This window comes from Marmota monax, unplaced genomic scaffold, assembly GCF_021218885.2.
Source record: "Marmota monax isolate L192 unplaced genomic scaffold, Marmota_monax_Labrador192_F-V1.1 WCK01_AAM20220418_F8-fsc00014, whole genome shotgun sequence".
Taxonomy (NCBI): Eukaryota; Metazoa; Chordata; class Mammalia; order Rodentia; family Sciuridae; genus Marmota; species Marmota monax.
In genome coordinates this window covers 5,805,790-5,827,553 of record NW_026695222.1, presented here as the reverse complement: position 1 = coordinate 5,827,553, position 21,764 = coordinate 5,805,790, and the positions used below count along the sequence as shown (strand labels likewise).

At 36.8% G+C, this 21,764-nt stretch overlaps 1 protein-coding gene across 1 annotated transcript in view; it reads right to left on the bottom strand.

The window, feature by feature from the left end:
• Hao1 (hydroxyacid oxidase 1) overlaps nucleotides 1-15,920 on the bottom strand; it is a 52,746-nt gene extending 36,826 nt beyond the window's left edge. Inside the window, exons 1-2 of the mRNA XM_046433274.2 lie at nucleotides 15,727-15,920; nucleotides 8,659-8,810 (exon numbers count right to left, since the gene is read on the bottom strand). Coding sequence (XP_046289230.1) covers nucleotides 8,659-8,810; nucleotides 15,727-15,863 — 289 coding nt within the window. The 5' untranslated portion in view covers nucleotides 15,864-15,920. The remainder of the gene's footprint in view (nucleotides 1-8,658; nucleotides 8,811-15,726) is intronic.
• Nucleotides 15,921-21,764: the final 5,844 nt, after the last annotated feature.

Sequence of the window (21,764 nt, the reverse complement as noted above, 5' to 3'; positions counted from 1 at the left end):
TGATGTCAGACTTTACAGAGTGAAACAGAACGGGTTCAAGTTCTCTCTCCGCCATTGAATGGTTCTAGTGCCTGCTCAAGGGTTTCCTTCCCTCTACTACTAAAAGCCACTGAAAAGGACCTTAAAGGTCTGTCCTGAAGAGAAATGATAGGAATGTAAAGTCTGAGCATTACACCAAGTGCCTAAAAGCCACTTTACTTCAGAAAGACTAAAAGTTTCCTTTAAAGCAAGTCCGGTGTTTTGCCTGGATTAAATAAAATTGAGAATCATGGGGACATTTCCCTAGTAGTTATGCTGAAATGTATATCTACTCGGTCACATAGTACAACACATAAACACATAAATCAATAAAACTTTCAAAAATAATTGGTCTGAGTTTGGAGCAAAGGAAATGACAATTTTTCCTGTAGATGTTCTTTCACTCAATGTTAAGTTTGATCACTTAATCTCGGAAAATCCAAAAATTCAACAGCTAAAGCTCTCACCTATGCCCTAACTCAGTTCTCTGGGGTCTGTATGGATCTTTGTATTACACTGCAATTTGTTCCACCTGCACCTTATAGGTGGTCAGTGCATAGCTGAGTCCTCAAACTTCACTTTGGAATTTTCTGGCTTTGGGGCTCAAAAAGAAAGTGTTTAGATTTAATGGTTTTATGGTCCATCAAATCCTGTGTAGTAGCCTCTAATTACATTCAGGGGCAGGAATTTCTTTTTAAACTTTTTTTTTTTTTGACAGCTTAATACGAATTTGCTAATATGCTGAGCATTCCTGGAACGCATTAGGTGGATTTTAATTTTCCTCTATATGAGGTCCCAGTGCTCCCTCATGTGGCATTTGTCTATATAACAAGTCAGAAGCCCAAGGATGAATTAATATTTAATCTTCTTAAAATTTCTTTTTCATTACCCATGTTTAAAAGCAGGGGGAAAGGAGGAGCTTATATAACCGTGGAAGGTGAAGTAAAATTTTATTTACAGCCATTGTTCGCAAACCCAGACGATTCCCTTATTTATGTTCATAAAGCATCAAGTGACAGAGAAAGCATTGTATTAATTGGTTCTCTGAGAAATCAGAGATGCTCTACTTATCTTGCAAGATTGAAATTTAGCCTAATGATACTATCTATTGTATATACTGCTGGCACTTACATTTAACATTGCTATTTTCTTAAATATGTTAAATACTTTTAGAATGGATTCTATGCCCTTCCCTAAAGAAAATAATGAACAAAACTTTATAATTAAAATTTTTTTAAATAATCTACCAGAGCCTCAAATGGATGTGCCATTATTGATAGCACCATTTATCAGATTCAAAAATGTTACAATAATTGACAATTATTAAAATGCTAATTAAATAATCTGTAGAAACATCTTTCATGCATAGCACAGCATGTGAGAAATTCCAGTCAATGTTTTGTAGTGATTTTCTTCCTTCAACAGAGATCCAGGAATTTTAATTTTAATTTTTTGATATTTTAAGACCTTTACATATGCTCCCAAATTTTATGGAAAGCTCATATTTTCTGTAATTTTCATTTTCTATGGCTTGCTCCATCTTCTCAAAGTCAAAAGGATAAAATTATAAAAACATAATGTTTTCAATTAATATTCCAAGATTACAGCATAGGGTTTGCCTTAGGCTACAGTTCATGACATCTGAAATATCAGTAACTGACCAGGATATTATAGACACAGCTCCTAAGAGAATGATATAACCTTGAGAAAAGTAATTAACCTCCCCAAGCCTCAGTTTCCATATCCACAGGGGTTGAAGAATAATCAAGGGAAGATTTTTCAGGAAGATAGAGAAAATGAGGAAAATACAGGGAAGAATCCCACAAATATAGATGGGCCATCAGTGGAGTCGAGGGAAGTAATAGAGGGGGAGAAATGGAAGAATAAAAAGGGAGGGACTGAGGATTGAATTGAACGAACTGTACTGTGTACATATGTAAATACACTGCAGTGAATTTTGCCTTTATTTAAAGTGCCAATTTTAAAAATTATAAATAGATATATAAAATAAATATAAAAAAATTATAAATAAACAATAAGAAGAGGATGGGAAACAGGGGGAAGGAGGAGGGGAGAGAAAAAGGAAGCACTAGGGACTAAAGTGGAACAACTTGTGCTCCATACTTGTATGATTATGTTAAAGTAGACCCCAATGTTATGTATAACTATGATGCACTAATAAAAATATTTTCTTAAAAAAATAATAATAATGAACTTTTATTGGGAAAAGGGGAGGGAGGAGTGGGGAAGGGGGCATGGGGCAGGAAAGGTGGTGGAATGAGATGGACATCATTAACCTAGGTACATGTATGACTGCACATATGATATGACGCTACATCATGTACAACCAGAGAAATAGAAAGTTGTTCTGCAATTGTGCACAATGAATCAAAATGCATTCTGCTGTCATATATACCTAATTAAAATAAGTTAATTAATAAATAATTAAAAATACAAAAAAAAATAATGCTCTTACACTTTGGACTCACATATTTTTAACGTGGTAATAAGAAACAAATGAGATTACAAACTCAAATTGCCAGGCACACATTAATTTCTCAACAAATGTTGACTTTGATCATTTTGCATAAGATTCTGAAGTATTACTTTCAGAATTTGCAACATTTATTAAATGTGTTTTTGTGTTTTCAGCAAGATCCAAAGATAAATATGTATCCACTTCCTCTGCTCTATCTCAGGTATATAGTATAAGAAAGAAATCAAGCACATACAAATACTCCCCATTTGAACTCTCCACATTTGGCATAAAATGTGGTAGAAGAGGTAGGATTTCAGGAAAATAAGGAAGGGCAGGTCTGTACTTTGTACAGAGTATTCAGTGAATGTTTAAGTGGGATAAAACCATTTATTTATTTACTAAAAAAATTTGTAAAAAAAAAATCCCCCATTTCTGTTAGGAATTTTCAGGTTTTATTTTTGTAGTTTTCTTATTGAAGAGTTTTTTGTTGCTGTTTGTTTGCTTTGTTTTCTTTTCATCTTAGCAGCAATTTAAAAAAAAATTTTTTTCTCCTAAGATCCAACATGAAACACAAGTACCTGTATGTTTGGTGATACAACTAAGGTCTCTAAGATCCTGGAAACCACCCTAGCACCACTTTCTTGGCTTAAGCCCCTCATTTTATCAGTGAAGAAACCTAATCCTACAGAGTGAAAATGACCTGCCACAAGAAGCAAAACCAGTTAGTGGCAGATTTTCACATAAATCAGATGTCCCAGCTGAGCAGCCCAGGAGACAGTTGTAGCCCACAGAAGTATTTGCTTTGGCCCACATATTGTTTCCTCAAATAGTGTTTTAGAGCATTTTGATTTATTTGCCAACATATAAAAACCAGGAGATTGTACATAAAATCAAGATTTCTGACTTCTCTTAAAATATTTGAAGATTTGGCAACCCCTCATCCTCACTCCTTGGGGGAAGAGTCAGTGAGCCCTAAGATGTGGCTGCCCTCTTTGGGATACAAATACAATCTCAGCAAGGATTGGATGGAACTTGTGATCTCAGGTTTACTACTTTCTCCACCACTTGTGCGGTTGTTTTCTTAATTCCTTCCCTCTTCAGACATTAACTTTACAAGCTTAACCCTTAAAGGCCGTTTTTGAGGCCCCCTTTATAAAGCTTAAGACAAAAATATATTTTAGCTGAGAAAAAGGAATTTTCATTCCCACCAACGTTAAAATGGAGAGGACTTTCTGAAAGTGGGTTTTTACATGTGAAAGAGAAATATTTGGAGGGCTTTGGATTTGGAAGAAGGACAAATAAAAAGTATGCCCCATTTCTGTAAGCACTTACTTCCAGAATCCTCACAAGAATCCCTGAAAGTTCTTATTTATATAGGTTTGCCACATTTAGTAAATATTAGGTTAAAAAAGTGACTTGTTCTTTATCTAAAATTCTCATGTAACTTGTCCCTGTATTTTGTCTGGCCACCTTATATTCATTGCCATTTTATATTTTTAAAAAAGTGTAGCTCTGCTGGTAATTCTGAAGCATAAAACAGCAATCATACTAGGGTTATAAGGTGAGAGGAAAGGCCAAAGTTTCCTTAAAGTTAGATTCTGCGAAAATGTCTGAAGAACCCATTGGGAATTGAAGACTACATTGCCATGGCAACATTCAGAACTTTCTGGAGGCACATACTAATTACTCAGGCCAGATCATTCCCTATAGATTCAAATGGCCTTCTCTCTCACTATGGTGATGGGGACACTTTCTCAAGAGACAGATTGCTAACTACCCTCTGTCCTCTCAACTTGGTACCTACTTCTCTTCCTTGCAAGGGGCTACATCCCTGAAATCTGGAAAATTTAGGGGCCAGATAACTAGGAGGGTGACAGAAAAAAATCTTTTCATAATAACATCCATAGATTTCACAATATTCCCAAGGATTGCGATTACTAGAAAAGATTTCCATTTTCTTTTGGGGGATGATGGAGTAAATCAAATTAGAAGCTTCATAATTGCATGATGATTTTCTGAGTTTCAGAAAAAAAAGTAATCTTTACCAAGTATGAATGTTCTTATACTCTTACTTAAAATTTTCCCATGGCTGCATATAGCCCTCAGTTAACTATCATCCTGGTATTTATTCCTCTGGAAGCCAACGATGACAGGATGATTGAGTGCAAGTTGTTCCAGGTAGGGATGATCACAAGGTGATCACTGGAGGATGGAGGGAGTGAGAGACAGATATAGGAAGGTAGCCAACCAGGAAGACAAGGCTAATGGGCAGGAAACTTTGGTGGACAACTAGGGATCAATTCCATTGGGTGACAGTATTAGTAAATGCTTCAGTTACTCTGAACAAAGAGAATTGAGCTATTTATCCACCAGTTACTATACACCACACATTCATTCATTTACTCCCAACTTAGCCATTCATGGGCTCCTGCTGCCAGAGAAAATGCCAGGCAAAAAGTTGCAGATTCAGAAAAAAAGGAAGAACAACGATGAAATATATCTGGGGCATCAACAGAATCTGCTCCAGGGACACATCCCTCCCTTCCAAATAACCCATCATTCTACAACCAAAACACTGTGACCAAGAATTCCACTTGACTACAAGCCAATAACCACTGGTTTGGGGGGTTAATCTGAATGTTAAACAGACCAAGAACCCATTGATGAAAGCCTTAAAAATTCTGAAGTTCTCCAGGGAGGTTTCTCTCACAAGTCTGGAATATAATCTTTCTGAAACTCAAGAAGTCTGGAATAAACCTCAAGGGAGGTTGATCTTATAAATCTGGTTACTCTTGAGAGCAGTGTAACCATTCATTGACATCACCAAATCCTCTATGACCTCAATGTCACTACATTCCCTTCATTCTGTCTTTTCCACTTTTTCCAAATGTCTATTATATATTTTGTTATCCTGGGAGAACTACTTTGCATGCATCTAAAGTTATAAGTTAATTACTTCCACAGGATTGTGATTGGCAAATAAATGGATTTCTTCTCTTGACACTTCAGAAGATTTTTCCAGACATTCAAGGCCAGGAGGAACTCCAATTCTGGAGACAGAATAGCTGGATCTGAATCTTACCTCTAACCCTCATTATCCATGTAATCCCGAGCAAGTTACTCATCTGGTGTGTAACTTGGTTTCTCATGCGTAAAATGGATTTAACAATATGGCTTGATTCTCCAGGCTGATTTGAAAATTCAATCCTTTAATAATTGTAGTGGCCTTCATAGTGATTTATAAGTGTCCGCTAAATAACTCTAAAGGGATTAGACTCTAATGAGCATTTAATATCCTCTCACAGTTTAGTGCTCAGGAAAATAATGTTAGATAAAATAGTCCTACCTAGGGGTTGTGGTTGTAGCTCTGTGGTAGAGCGCTTGCCTAGCATCTGTGAGTCAATGAGTCTGATACTCAGCAGCATAAATAAATAAATAAATAAATGTCCATCATATATATATATATATATATATATATATATATACACACACACACACACACACTTGTTTTATTGTATATATGTATATATTAGTTATATATGATATATTTAAATATATATAACTAATATATATATATATATATATATATATATTTTTTTTTTTTTTTAAATCCTGACTAGGCTCTGAAGTCATTCATAGTTTCTAAATAGCTTACTTTTCTTCTTTACTGACACCCTATATTCACCAAGAATAAGGAACACTAACCTTGGCACCATTAAAAGTGACCTTACTAACTAAGAAACCTGCTTTCTCTGTAATTATAGCCATTTGGCCAAAATGAGACACTGACACCTGTCAAACATCAAGTAAAGGTATAAAAAGGTATAAAAGCAACTTGTTAGCTCTGGGATGTCTTACCCACTGCTTGTTAATTTCTATACTTCATTCCCTTCATTTCCATTCTCTTTATCGTTTTCCTTTTTTCTCCCCTCTTTTAAATCTAACTTGTGTTGAATTCTTCTTAAGAAATCATCCAAAGAGCAGTTTATAACTACGGACCAAGAGTCAGAAGAACAAAAAGTCAGGAATAATCTCATCACTCACGCATAAACCTTTGTAAACTCTGATAGGCATCCTCATCTTTAAATATATACTTTTAAAAATATTAAATAATAGCGATTTTCTATGTCATTATACTCTATGATATCATTTTTTTTAAATTTCATTACATTTCAATGCATCCTAGTTTTTGCAACTTATGTCCAGTGATTGAGACATTTTTCCAACTTTTTGCTTATTAAATATATAATAGATGTGCTAGAGATTACACTCTTGCCAAGCGTGTATGAAGCCCTGAGTTAGAACCCCAGCACTGCAAAAAAATAAAAATTAAAAAAAATAAATTAAATTAAGAATAAGAAAAATAACAGATGGCAAGGTCCTTGCAGAAGTGTTTTTCCTCAAAGTACTACTTTCTTGGAATTCCTAGAAAATAATGTGTAGCATCACATGGAATTTACATTTTTAGTGCTTTTTACTATGCCAAAATACTTTTAATGCCTAAACATTTTTAGAAAGATTGTTCCACCATAAACTGTTCCTCATCAGCTTTTTAAAATGCACAGTTTACTCCTAACCTCAGCTTACTGTATGATCTGAAAATAACAATTTGATATTTAGAAAATGAGAAATATTGTTATGATTAACATTCCTTTGCCTATCAGTGAAATTAAATATTTTCCATCCATTTATTGGTGGTTTTAATGTTTCCATTTGTTAATTTCCTACTTATATATTTATTTCCACTTATATATATTTTTTGTACCTTTTGGGTGATATGTTATTTTCTTTTTCAAATATATGGGCTTTTTACAGAGAAGGGACATTAACCCATTGCTATCACATTTTATCACTTTTTTTCAGTTTGCCCTTTTCTTTAAATTTTTATAAAAATTTTAGAGCAACAATGTTTTAGTTCTGTATGTTTGTTTTCTTTTCTTTACTGGTTGATTCCTATGGCATCTTATCCCAACTTTAAATAGACATATACCCATTTAGTATTTAGTAACCAGTTTTTCCTTCTCCTTGCCTAATTTTCAGGATTCCCATAAATCAATGCCAGGAATCCCAAGGCCACTTACCTGCATGTGGTCTAGGATTAGAAAGAAAGAAGGAATGAAAGAAAGAAAGAGAGAGAGGGAGGGAGGGAGAGAGAGAGAGAGAGAGAGAGAGAGAGAGAGAGAAGAGAAAAGGAAAGAAAAGAAACGAAACAAACAAAAATAAGTGCCAGCCTCAGTTGCCTAAGTCTGCCCAAAACCCAGAAGAATTCATTCTGACATCCCTGGTAGAATTTTGTGGCAAACATTTCAAAGAGGAAAATGAATCCACAAGATCCTTAATTTTTAGAACTAAAATGCCTTAAAATAGTATTTGGTTCATGCTCATTTGGCCTTCATTTCCAGTTCTACTGAGCATCAAAAGATGTCAAGTAAAATTTATTACCAATTTTTATAGGAATTTTTAAAGCAGAAATTACAGTGATATATGCATAGCCTTTTAAATGCTAATCATTGCTAAGGAACTAGGAAGTTCAAAAATTAGGCACAATAGGAGATTTCTTTACATCATATTTGATTTTCTCTTTGCTGTCTCTTAAGGCAGTTGAAAATGCTCTATTGGGAAAATAACGCATCCATAAAAAAGAATCTTAATCCAAAATCACAGAAGAAAACACAAGCAATCTGATTGCTTCTGTTCTTTTCAGTGTGAAATCACTTTGGCTTGGAGAAAGTAGATCTTTGAAATAGGGTAGCTACCTAGTTGAATCCCACTTCTGCCCCTACATAGCTGTGGCCTTGGAAGAGCCATTTCTCAGACCTTCATTTTTTGAGATGTTGATATTAACACCCGTAACTAACATTTATTGAGCCACTAATCTATGCCAAGAACTTAATATGTGTGAACTTATATTCACAGTAATCCAATGAGGCAGGTATGAATTTTATCTTCATTTTATAGCTGAGGAACCCAAGGTGTAGAGCAGTATGTTGCCCAAAGAGATACAACTAGAAAATAGAAGAGCAGGATATATAGCATTTTGATGATAGAACCAACAAGCTTAATTTTTCTGAGTGCAGGGAAGTGTTTGCTTGATGCATCATAGAAGAGAATTGCTAATCATTTTTCTTCTTCTGTCCCTGTGCTAAGGACATACTTCCTACCTCTCACAGTTGCAAGTTCCCCATCCACATGAGCCATGCGCTGCATGGCAGTAGCCCCAGCACATATTGGCATGCTGACACGCTGTCCTAAAACAGAAGTTGACAAATCGATTTCAGCAACATTCTGGAGCATCCTTGGATATAGCTTCCATCTACAATTAAAAAAGATAAATAGCTTTAGAACTTGAAAATATAACCAATGATTTGACATGGCATTTTATTCAGAAAGAAAAAAAATATTAGATTTTTTTTTTTTTGCATCAAGCAGATGATATCACAAAGCTAAAAGACAAGAAGCAATTTTAATTGTTAGGGCAGAAAGTTAATAATAAGATGATAAGGAATATGATGCAATGTGTACATGTATTGAACAATACATGGCACCCCTCAGCATGTAAAACTTTAATTTTTATGTATGTATCAATCAAAATTCAAACATACAAAAAAGATGACAATGAATTTCCCAAGCTATTTATTTATTTATTTATTATTTCTTACTAGCAATTTTTAATTAAAGTATAAATAGCATACAGTAGAACTTACCAACACTTTTGTACATGTTTGTAGATTGTGAAAAACATATATAGTGGCATAACTGCTAAGAAAATGAAGAGCCTTAATAGCTCAGTTACTCCTAAATTTCCCCATGCCCGCCACCTTTCCTGAATATGCAAAGTGCATTTAATCCATCTTCAAGAGTTCCCAAAGTATTAACTGTTGCCCAAAAGTCCAAGTCCAGAGTCTCATGTTAGATTTAAGACAAATTCTTTACTGTTAGTGTGAGCCACTGTAAAAAGCAAAAGCAAGTTATATATATATATATATATATATATATATATATATATCCAATATATAGTGCCACGAGTAAACATTCTCATTACAAAAGGAAGGAATAGATGCATGTAATGAAGGAATGGGTCTAAAATCCAGCCAGGCAAACAAGTCCTGCATGTGTATAGACACTTGGTAGTGAAATGTGATAACCAAAAGACTTGTGTAATTCCATCCCTGTGGCCTTGTTGGTTACCATCCAATTGGCCTCTCTCTTAGGCAAGCTGTCTGCAGTCAGCAGCTTCCCTTGGCAGGTGTTCTGTTTAATTGGCATCTCTGAATCCCAGGGGTCTTTATTGCAGCTTTGACTTCATTCTGCTGATTTCATGCATTGTCTTCTCAAAGATGCCTGCAAGGATTCCAACCCTGCTACACTTTGCCTGGCCTCCCAGACCTTTTAAATCTAAGTAGAATCTTCCATGACCCCCTAACTCCAGCATCCTGCATTCCTGCAGAACCAGCACCAATGAGATATCAACATCTGCTGCCAGCTCCAACAGTACATGGGACTCCTTGGATCAGAGCCGCACCAGCTTCTGAAAGCCTGGGCAGCTGAGTGCAGTGAAATCAATCCTGGGCAAAGAGATTTCCAGATTCCCCCCATTGGCAGAGTTCCACCAAGGAGTCTTCTCAAAGGAGTTTTCATTTTTACACCCTTGAACCGGCCATGAGTGTGATCTTGCTGATTCCTCTCAAATCTCAAAGCATCTTTCCTATTCTTTCTGTGCAAAGTACTTAACTTCACTTTATTGGTGTAATCTCTTCAGCAACCACATCTTCTTTGGCCCCAGTTTTATTTGTGTTTTTCTGTCCAAACCACAAATTTTTAAAACTTATTTTCTTCTGCATTCTGCTTCTGATTCTCACAGTAAACCTGTGAAAATAATTTAGAGGAAGAAAGATTTATTTGGGGCTCATGGTTTCAGAAGTTCAGGCTATGGTCAACTGATCCCATTGCTTTGGACCTGAGGTGAGACAGAACATCATGGAGCATAACACAGAGAAGCTTCTCAGCTCATGGCAGCTGGGAGGCAAAGAGACAAAGCCCCACTTGCTTTTACAGTAAAACACTCCCCATCTCAATCCTCTGACAACCATAAATGTGTTTTTTGTTGTTGGGTTGCTTTTTTGTTTGTTTGTTTGTTTGGTTGGTTGGTTGGTTTTTGTTTTTTGTTTTCAAAGTTTTGCTTTGCAAGAATATCCTAGAGTCTTTAATAATATTCTTTTTCCTTTGAATATAATGCATTTGAAATCTGTCCATGTTGTTGCATTTTTCAATAGTTGGTGCCTTTTGATTAATGACTAACACTCCACCATACAGGGGTATCACAGTTTGTTTCTCCATTCCCAAACTAAGGGACATTTGAAATGTTTTCAGTTTGAAGTGATTATACATAAAGTCACTATAAACATTGACCTACAGGTTTTTGAGAAAACATAGTTTTTATTTCACTTCCCTCTGGTCATTTTGAAGATGGACAGAGGCTCAGAAGGTAGATTAGAGTTGAAGAAGATATATTACATCACTTTCTCTTCTTTTTTCTGTAATGCATAGTAGCTGCAATTGCTTTTTAAATTATAATTTGCTTTCTTCAGCATGGTTGAGCTGAATGCTGTACTCATTGATATGTGATAATGAGGAAGGATAACCCTTTTTAGATGAGTTGAACATTTTCCTTGAAAATGTTAGTTAACTGAAACCAGAATTTTGGGCTTAAACAGTTTTTGACTCCTGAAAATTATCTTACATGATTTTTTTTTCTGTGATTCTTCCATGTTGGAGTAAAAATTTCCAAAAACAAAACAAACAAAAATTCACTAGTAAAATTTACAGATGCAACAGTTCTCTTTCCTCCAAGCAAAATGTACATCTCTAACTCATTTGGGTTCATTATTTTCCTCATTAATGAACAACTAAAGCTGAAGAAAATTCAGTCTTATTACTAATGGGTATTGGTCTAATGAATTGCTTGCACAGACACACATCTATACCTAACCAACACTTAATTCACACTTCCTTTCCTAGAGAGATTGAAGTTTTTTTTTTTTTCAGTAAATATGGTGAAGTGTGATGTAGTAATGGAGTAATTGAGAAAAAAAGTTCTCATTTGAAGCCGACTTCAATTGAGAAATTCTGCCTTAATATTGCTTGTGAACTAGCTAAGGGTCTGTAATCTAACCCGTCCATTATAAAGTAAAACATCCAGTTCTTAAGAAGCACCATAAAGTAGTTTCACTGTGTGATTTCTATGCTATTCCTTTGAACATCATAATTGTCATTATTTATGTCACACCGCACGCTCTGCTGCTGGAAGTCTTTTCTTCTCCACTGACCTTCACAGCATGATTCTTTGATCTCCATGTTGAAGGGAGAGAGGCAAAAGCCTTGAAGGGAGCTTTTATTACCAACCATGTGTGTTCTTAGAATGAGAGAAAAAGATTTTAATGGCAGCCATTGGCATGCCAGCTAGGAAGGCACTAATATTGACTCAGGGCTGGGGAAACAATGAAAGCCTTTATGGAGAGGATACACAAAGCTGCAGGGTATGGGCGAAGGGTATGTGTGTGTGTGTGTGAAAGGGGAATTTTTCAATGTCTTATTCCTATTTGAAAAGCAAGGCTCTCTCCAGACAGCAGCTTTACACTTCTCCACCTGGTGGCGCAGTCACCTTAACAACTGTGCTGCTGTTGCTGCTTTCACCACAAATGCTATTTTCTGTGCTGAGGATGTTACAGTGAATCATCAGCCAATGAACGAAATCCAATTCTGGGCAAAATCAGATAAAGCCAATGGAGCGGGAAAATGTTCATCCTCTAAGAGTCATCCACGTTTGGACATTTTCCAAAGTTCAAGGACACTGAGTTTGCCAGATGGTTCCCATAGCTTTCCAAACCCTACCCAGCCCACCCCAAATGAAACTGACTGTCCCAGGAATCATGCAAAAATGATGCTCTCATGGGGCCTCAGCTTTGGAAAGTCTTCAAAGATGCATCAAATGGTTGAACCAACTGAAGAATAAGACTTTTTTCAAAAGATAGAAAATAAGATGCCATTAACAGGACTTTTAGCCCAACGAGGCCCTCAAATTTAACTTATCAAAAAATCAACACAGGCACACACTCTCCAAGAGGTGACTGCTCTTGGAAGACATCCAGCTTTAAAGCCTTGTGCTTATTGATCACACCTACCAAGCACAATGAATGACTGTTGCCTAAGTCCTTCAAACACTGTCACCTTGCATTCCAATTTCCTTACCTTAATATTTTACTTTGAGACAGAATGCAAAAAGTGCCTTAACCACCTCTGGTGGCTATTAGTTAATAAATATTGTGATGAACACTAAAATGCTACTGGTGAGTTTATATGGCTTCTGGAATATCAAAGTAAGAACATCATCACTTTTATTCTTCAGTGATTAACAGAAAAAAAGCACACAGTTGTCAGTGTCGTTAGGTGACGTAGTGTGAGAGGGAGGAGCTTCTATTTTTGAAACCAGAGGGCCTCTAAGTACCCAAATTATAGAATGATTTTCTATCAATAATTATTTCGGAAAAAGCCACAAAATATGTGCAGATCATGCTTTAGGAGACTGCTTTGAGAGCATGTAGATGAGAAAAAAAAATATACCGTTCCTTCTCAAATTAACCCTAATCAGATCAGGTCACACAAAATGCAGCAAGCTGACATTCACTCTGTTCTTATCATATTTATATTTGCAATAGGAAATTTCCTTCTTCTGAGTGGTTCCATTTATTCTTCATTATGTTTTTTTGTTGTTGACTGATTGTTTGTTTTTGTTGTTTGTTTTTGGTTACAGTAATACTAAAGCCCCGAGTCTTAATCATAAATGTCTCCAAGCGATAGCTGGGTCACATGAAAGGTTGCCCAGTCCCCAAAACTCCAAAATGTGGTTTTCAGATCTGAGTACAGAGAGATAAACACTGTTACTTTAAATGACTCTTTGTTGTCCTTGTGGTAGGAGGAGACCATTTCACAAATGTCTTTGAAATACCCTGACCTTAGGTTACAACGGGTTATCTGAGGTTTAGGTGTTGCACCCTTTATTTGAATCAGAGTCAAAAAAAAATTTCAGGGTGATTCCTTTCATGTTATCAACCCAAAGCCACCAAAACCCTGGCAGAAAATCTTTTAGTTCCATATGACAGCTAGATAATACAAGACAAAGAATCAAGGGTCACCCAGCAAGTCACACAGCAAAAGAGGAATTGAGATGTGAAATCGGTAACCACGAGTATGTGTTGCAATACAGTCTCAAGTGCTCAATAACAAAAGAGTATCAGCTGCCTTCCAAAGTTGATAATGTCTTTTTTTTTTCTTTAAGGATGAACAAAAATGAATTGTCAAGATTCATGGAAACGGTGGCATTGCAAACTCTTTCCCATTACCTGCCACCCTTCCCTAAATTTCTCAGGGCACACATAGGAAGGCAATAATCTCTGGAGTGCCACATGATTCAAAATAAGCCATAGGATGGTTTTCCAGTTCATAACTTGAAGTGCCTAAGTCTTCTGGTCTCACAAAGTTCTCGAATCTCGAGGGTTGCAGCACCCTTTGGCTCTTTTCTCTGAAGGCTTCTCTGAGCCAACTGTTTGGAGTCCATTTAATATTAATTCAATCCTCCAGAATTATGGGAACCCAAAGTCAATATGCATTCATGGGATTTAAGCTCCTGTGGATGGAATTTGCTCTGGCTCACTGCTCTGTCCTCAGCTGGTAGTACAGAACCTAGCCCCTAGAGACTGCTATAAGCAGAAGTTAACTCATTGGCAAGCATTGGTGGAGGGGCCAAGGAGTGTGGAAAGCTGTATAGAAATGGCCTGGGTGATCACCAGCACCAATGCTGAGACACCAGCTCCCTGCGTCTATCAAGGGCCTGAAATTCCCTTGGTAGTAATGGCCCATTTGGTTTAAGGTGTTGTTTTCAGACCACTCACAGAAGAACCATGTCACCTATTGAATAGAATTGACATGGGGGCAGTTGACGTGACAAGATGTCCAAGAAGGGACATCTTCCAGAAGCAGAAAATTTTGATGGGTCCAACATAGAAAGCAATGATTAGGAAAGATTAGATTATGCAGAAATGTAAGCCCCTCCACTCTTAGGCTATCATGAATTCTCCAGAATTTTCTAGTTCAAATGGGAGAAAACCTGAATCAAGGGTTGCAAGGACTGGGATGGGTCCCACCCTTTATTCCACGGCCAACCTGGGGCATCATGACCTGTGGGTCAATCAGCACTGCCTGCAGGAGATCAGCTGGGTTAGAATGATTTTATTTGTCCTAATTTACATATAGCAAAGTGATTTTGAGTGATTTCACTCTAGATTCAAGAATTCAAAAAGAAGCAGACTCTCCCTCCCTGGATATTTTCTGTCTCTTTTCCTTTAATTTATCACCATAATGAGCACTTACACTATTCATTGCCTTTAGTAAGGACTGTAATGGAAGATGGATGGAACTAACAGTGTATTGCAGCCTCCCCTCCCCTCCTCCAGAAAATAAACCATTTCTGTATCTGCTGAGAGAAAAACACTCCTTTAAAGATATCTTGTTTCTTGTTTTTATTACAAACAGAAAACATAAACCGTGACACTCACCATCTTGTATCTTGAAATATGAAAGTCAAGGGAAAACTAATTTGGGAAGAGAAATGAAGCTTTTTGCAGGAGAGATGAAACAGCGAAGTTGAAAGATGAATGTAACGTAGACAAATTGAAATCTAAAGTGGAAGTTAAAAACAACAGTAATCAAAATGAATGATAACACAGGAAGCCAGCAGGATGGGAATATCTGAGGCAGTAATCCTATCTGGTTCAACCAGATAAGACGGTTATCTTGCAGTTAGTGTTATTTCCTACCTCATGAACATGAGCACTCACTGTCACTCTCACAGAAAAATAAATAAATAAAATTTAAAAACACAAGGCATCAAAATTTATGACTAATGTTATGTGTGGTTAAATTAACTCCATCATACTTTCAAGTGTAGACAGAGGGTTAGCTTTTACAGTCAATTGTTCAAGATTCTCAGCCTTGGAATATTTTAAACAATCCAAGAACTCAAGATTCTTCACATCCCCCCAGAAAGTTCCCCTCTCTATTAAACGCATATCTAGACAAATAATTCCACACCACCAGCACAAACCTGCATCTCGTTTTGATGCTATATCTTAGTGTAATATTAAAGCACAATTTTACATTAAAAAATTTCTTACCTGGAGAATGCTGTAATATTATCAGCCAAGGTCTCCTGATCATTTGCCCCAGATCTATAATAGTCATATATAGACTTTTGAAGCACTGATTTAGCATGTTGTTCATAATCATCAATACAAACTAGCCGGGAGAACATTTTCCTAGCTTATTTCGACCTTGGTTGTTACTGGTTTTTGGTTGTTTATTTTTTGAGTATTGCCTTCTACACCCTGACAATTCCATTATTTGTCAATTATTAATAGACTTTTGTCAAAGTTCATATTTAGTTCTCTGTTGCTTACATCAAGTAAGCAAACATTATATGCTTAGACTTTGAAATTTAATTTGCAAGGTTATCCACCAAAGAACACCTAAGCCATAAGAAGTTGTGATTGAGGAGGCAGAAGGAGGCGATGAAGTGTCTATCACATTGAAAAAGCAGAGAAATGAATAAAAAAATAAGGACTTAGTATTTATGTGAAATCACTTTTGGTTTAGTTGTGCCTATGGCTGATTATTCTACGTTACCTGCCTTTGGTCTTTGCTTTGTTCCCAGAACAGGCCCACTCATTTTCCTTCCACATTTGGATCATGTACATATTATATGAAAATGAAATACACTTCTACCAAATATGAAATTTAGCTATAAACCTTTGGCTTTAACACGGAACATTATGGCCACATTCACAACTAATTCTTAAAAAAATATTTGGAGGGGATATAGGGAAGTGTCATCCCAAAGGACAATGTGATCTCAACCTAAAATTTCACCCAATCACAGAATATGTGATGAAGGTTTGGATCAGCAAGATGTGATTAAGAAAGCAATGCCTTTAACATCATGCCTGTGTTTCAATCTAGGAGCCTTTACTTTGAGTTGTTCCCATCTCTTCAACAGCTGAACTCCAACTGCTTACAACAGTATGAGAATTTTCTTCTAAATTTGGAGCCTGCTTTTCCATCCACATGACTGAAATGCTTAGTGTTATGAAATCAATATCTCATGGAACAGCCTTCAATCATGAACTTATGGGAGATGGTGCATAAATACCATCTCAAATACCTCACTCCTCTGGTGGGATCATTCCTCTGTTCTGATTCTATGACACAGGCTGCAGTTACCCACAGTGAGTTGCTTGAAAACCCAGCGGTAGTGAGTGCTTTCCTTCCAGTCTCACTGCCCTACCCCTTATCAATGCTCTGTCCACCTCCAAAACAAAACCCTTTTATTTGAATGCTTGTCTCACAGTCTTCTTTTGGTGAAACCCAAACTAAGACAAGGATAAATATTAACAACTATTTTGAGGGTTGACTGTCATGAGTGAAGGGCATATCATTATTGAAACACTTAGCATGTGTGAGATATGTAATAGATATTCCCTGCTCTTATTGTCTAGATAGAGTTTGTAAGTATTTTTTTAAAGAGTTTTGCTTAATACCAATTATGTTAAAACAAATCCTTAGCATGCAAGAGAATGAAAAAAGAGATTCTTGGGCTTTTATGACATCATTGCTGTTCTGCAAGTCCATTGGTTCCTGAGTATTTTCTTGTTACATTTGCAATTAGTTCAATTTATTTTCTATGCCCTCAAGAATAATGCCTTCCTGAAGTAATATGGATTTTTATATCTGGATCTTTTGAACAATTGTCTTAACTTGTACTTTATGAAATTCCATAGAGTAAATAGGATAGGACGTAGAATCATAGGGTCACACACTGGGTGAGGGTCTTCTAAGTATTTTGTAGTGCGAAAAGCATCCAAGGTGAAAAGAATTACTAGGATTTGGTATGTAATCTGTAATACAGTTTTGACCTACCTGTGGCCACAGAGCAGAAAGAGTCCAGTCAACTATCATGTAAAACTCCTGCTCTATGCATCACCAAACAGAGAAGAGGCAGGATGTGGACCAAATTCACTTGTACAACTAACAAAGCAACTAGAAACCAAAGATGCTGGTTCGATAGCAGTTCATTGGACAAAGTGGGACTGAAATAAGCACCAAAACTATAAGCATATCTAGGCCTTTCCCAGCTTTAAGGAAAAACATAATTTTTAAATTGATTTTTTTTAAATAAATGACAGTGGAATGCATTATCATTCTTATTACACATATACAGCACAATTTTTCATACCTCTGGTTGTGTATAAAGTATGTTGACACCAATTCATGTCTTCATTCATGTACTTTGGATAATGATATCTATCACATTCCACCATTCTTGCTAATCCCTTGCCTCCTCCCTTTCCCTCCCACCCCTCTGCCCTATCTAGAATTCATCTGTTCTTCCCATGCTCCCCCCCACCCCACTATGAGTCAGCCTCCTTGTATCAGAGAAAACATTCGGCATTTGTGAAAAACATAATTTTAAAAAGGAAATGAGTTTTGATTTAATCAAACACGTTTTGTTTGAATTATTTATTATTTAGTTAGGATTGACGTTAATTATACCTATGTTGATTCTAAAGTTTACAAATGCTTACTTAGTGATAAATAAAATGACATACAAAAATTGCTATTAAAGGGCTCAATTCCCAGCACAAAAAAAGGAAATAAAACATTTTTAATTTAAAATTGCTACTGGGGCCAGGCACCGTGGCACACACCTGTAATCCCACCAGTTCAGGAGGCTGAGACAGGAGAATTGCAAATTCAAGGCCAGCTTCGGAAACTTGGCAAGGCCTTAAGCAATTTAGTGAAACACTGCCTCAAAACTAAAAATTGGAAAAAAAGAGCTGGGGATGTAGCCCAGTGGTTAAGTGCCCCTAGGTTCAATTCCTGGTACCTAATAATAATATTAATAATATAAAACAAAAATAAGAATGTAAAAAACCTGTTGATAAGATAAACAAGTTCTAAATAATTTATTTTGACAATTAATAAAGCCATCATGAAAGCTGATTCAAGGAATCTCAATTGCTATTGAGTATAGATTCAAAATTTGCAAACTAACCATAATCTTTTATTTACATATTCCATCACTACCAATTATTAAAAGTTAATGTTAGCTGTTATTGAAAGTTGCATCTTGCAACTAATATCATTGGGATGAACAGGCAGTTTGGTGTTCTATGGTAAAACTTCAGCAGGCCATGTCCTGGTACTACTGAGGAAGAGAAATAAGGGCCAGCATTTCTCAAAATGATTGGCCTCCCAAGAAGACTGATAGGAACAGGCAGTCTCAGGCACTAGCCTGAAGGAGAAATTATGGCCATTGGTGTGGCAAGAATCATCAGATGATGCTGACATGTAATACTGTTTGAGAGCCAAAATTTGGGCAAAAATGGGGAACCGAGAAGTATATTGAAAGAGGCTTGAATTTAAAAAGAACGAACAAGCCCCCCACTCTTCTTCTATAGGAGGGCATCTCATCAGTTTATTTGGAATAACATCTTAGTAGATGGAAATGCAATCCTCACACTGCTTCACTCATCTCTCAGTGGAAGGACAAAATGAAGTAGTTGGTGTTTAAAACAGATCTTGTTAATTTGTGATGATTACGTTCCGGAAATATCACACATTCTTTTAGAGACAATGCAATCTTGTAAACCTCCTCTGGAGGCTCGGTGAAGTGAGATGCTTAAGCAGGACCCAGGGGACAGCAAGCTCATGTCTTGTTCAGGCTGCTAAGGGCTGCATGTGTCACAATTGTTCCCTCCTCCACTCCCTAATTTGAGAATCAGACAGTAAATTATGCAAATGACGTCTTCTTAGTTCAGGTTCACCCCCTTTCACAGTGGCCAAAAGACTAGGGTTTTTTTTTTTTGTTTGTTTGTTTGTTTTCCTGCACTGGACTGAGTAGAATCTCTACTTCCAACCTTCCTTAGCATCCTAATAAAATCTTAGGCAGAATAATATCCCAACATCTCCACAACTGTGGGATGGTTTCCAAGCCACAGGGCTCTCTTGCAGAACTCTCACCTGATGCTTAAACTCTTAAAGCAAAACTCTTAAAAGAAACACTGAAGCATGAGCTTCACCGAGGAATCACTGAGATCTCTCTATCTTTGTCAGGGCACTCATTGTCACTTAACAGGCAGTTTAGACTGTTGCTTGAAGATGTCTTGTTTCCAGCTTTTATCCTTTTGCAAAGCTTCTTGTCTTAAATGAGAGAGGTTTGGTGGAATCTTAGTCATTTCCACCATCCTACACACTGGAAAAGGCTAAGTTTTACAATTACCCAGCACCACTGACAGGCAGGCATGGGGTACCCTGGATGGCTGGAGAGAGTGCCTCTGACCCGTAGGTGGACCATTTTGTTGTGGTTTAACGTATATTTCCCTGTTGATTTACAATTTTGATCATCTTTTTACTGACCTTTTATTTTCATTGACCTTTTATTTTCCCACTTTAGTGAAATCTTTGGCCATTTTTTAAAATAGAATTCTGGTTGTTATTGATTAGTAGGTTTTCTTTATATATTTTGGCCATAGGTCCTTTGTGGTTATGCCCGGGTAAGTTACACTTTTACTAAGCTCTTGACTTGCCTTTACACACTAATAATGTTAGTGTCAGCCTCAAATCTGCATGATTGTGAGCTTGTGGTTAGAACTTCTGTTTTCTTTCTCTTTATTTTGGCCTCCCTTTTCCCCTTCCTCATTCCCTCCCTTCCTTTCTTCCTCTTTCCTTCATCATTTTTGGTGGTGTGGGGGATACTGGAGACTGAACTCAGGGGCACTCAATCACTGAGCCACATTCCCAGCCCTATTTTGCATTTTAGTTAGAGACAGGGTCTCCCTGAGTTGCTTAGCATCTCACTGTTTCTGAGGCTGGTTTTGAACTCGCGATCCTCCTGCCTCAGCCTCCAGAGCTGCTGGGATGACAGGTGAGCACCCAGCTTTGTCCTCATCTTTGACTTTTTTTTTCTTCTTTTACTTTTTCCCTTTCTTCTTCCTCCTCCTGATTCTCCTTTTATTAATTCTCTCTTTAACTTTCCTTTCTCTCCCTTTCTCCAATCAGAGCGCAGTCCTAGACAGGTAACTTACTTTCAGCTAGTTGAATTTTCTTTTTCTGGTTTATACTCTAAAAGCATTGCCCTTTGAGGTCCTGGCTCTGAGCTGGGATTAAAGGGTATGAGAGTACTTACAGACTTCTGGGAAAGGTTCCCTCTTTTATTCTCTGCAACAATATGACTTGGCAAGCAGTCACCTGAGGTGGATGAAGGCTGATAGGAGGGGTGCAGGGGGTTGACTTGTGTTTCCACTACTGTGAGTTAACAACCCTCTGAGTATTGGTTTATAAAGTGATAAATAGGATTTGCCTGCAGTTCCTCCAAGGTCCAAGAGGCCATTAAAAACAGAGCCCCAATACCATATTGGGTTCAGCACATGTTCCTGAGGTAAAGGTGGCTTCAAGATGCTATTTACTTCTGTGGGCTCTTGCTCTCACAGATTTTGATCTGTTTAGTCCTTATTACTTTAAAGGGATTGATGCCTTTAGAAATGTGTTTGTTATATTTAAAGTAACTTTCCATTATGTTCAGCAGAATGGTTGAATTGGAAGAGTTGAAATCCCTTTATTAGCATGAAAATAAGCAACCAATCATTTGACTACTAACTAGTGCTCACGAATTAGCAGGTTTTTTGTTTGTTTGTTTGTTTGTTTTTATTATCCCACATACAGTATTTCCCATGGACCATCCCTTAAAGCAAGATCTTCCAGAACTCTATTTCCTGGGGGTGCCCTTCAGCATCTCATCTTTGTACAGCATTCTCCATAGCATGCTACTTAAAAGAGGCTCAGCAGATGGGGAATTTTCTGCTTTTTGTCACTTACCAGCTTGTTATTGCTTTTATTATTTTTACTGATTTGTTGTATTTTTTGGCTCCTTGAGAATACCCCTTACTTTGTCATTCCAGTTACACCCTGTAAAGTATGCTTATAACATTTTATCTCACATCTGTAGTTTTGTGAAAGACGTTTTAGTTAAGTGAGTCCATGTATCTCTAATGATGACTCTTTAAATATAAGCCTTCTCTGATACAGAAATGTAAATGCTTTATATAGTCAAACATATCATAGCATTACTGATGAGCTTTTTAGTCTCATTTTTTAAATC